General features: G+C 49.2%; 1 protein-coding gene across 1 annotated transcript in view; it reads left to right on the top strand.

Moving 5' to 3' along the window:
• Positions 1-500, top strand: part of LOC117950173 (GTP-binding protein REM 2-like) — a 7297-nt gene that overhangs the window by 464 nt on the left and 6333 nt on the right. Inside the window, exon 2 of the mRNA XM_034880954.1 lies at positions 47-104. Within this exon, the coding sequence (XP_034736845.1) occupies positions 54-104 (51 nt within the window). The 5' untranslated portion in view covers positions 47-53. The remainder of the gene's footprint in view (positions 1-46; positions 105-500) is intronic.

Here is a 500-nt window from a genome sequence, read left to right as displayed (position 1 = left end):
GGGCTGTGCGTTTGGGAGTCCTTACTGTTGGTCGTTGTGATTCCAGTTTGCAGATGCCGACAGATGTGCCCGAAGACAGGCTCTACAACGAGGAGGCGGCCGAGGTAAGACCTTGGCTGAGACGCACGGGGCTGACAGATCCACTGTTCAATTAGCCAATCCGGTTTTGGGGGCAAAATTAATGAAGTGCGTGCGTGTGCGCGCGCGTGTGTTTAAGGGAACCTAAAGTGGCGGTGCAGGGAGGGGTGTCCTGCATTTGAGTCGGCTCCTCGTTTTAATCACGAAATCCAACTTTTGGACAATTGAAGAGATTTTTGCGCCTCGAAACGTCCTCAAAGCGGCTTTGGGCCACATGGGTTTTTATAATAACAATGGATTTAATGATGATGTGTGATATGAAAGGTGTTGTTAGTGATGAACCCACACAGAAGGATCACCTGACTCTGTTGTTCCCCTCAGCTGTGAGGTAACACTTTACAATAAGGTGCACAAGAAAGGTT

Source organism: Etheostoma cragini, chromosome 9 (assembly GCF_013103735.1).
Source record: "Etheostoma cragini isolate CJK2018 chromosome 9, CSU_Ecrag_1.0, whole genome shotgun sequence".
Lineage (NCBI taxonomy): Eukaryota > Metazoa > Chordata > Actinopteri > Perciformes > Percidae > Etheostoma > Etheostoma cragini.
Note: the sequence above shows the minus strand (reverse complement) of the source record. Positions and strands in the feature narration are given on the sequence as shown.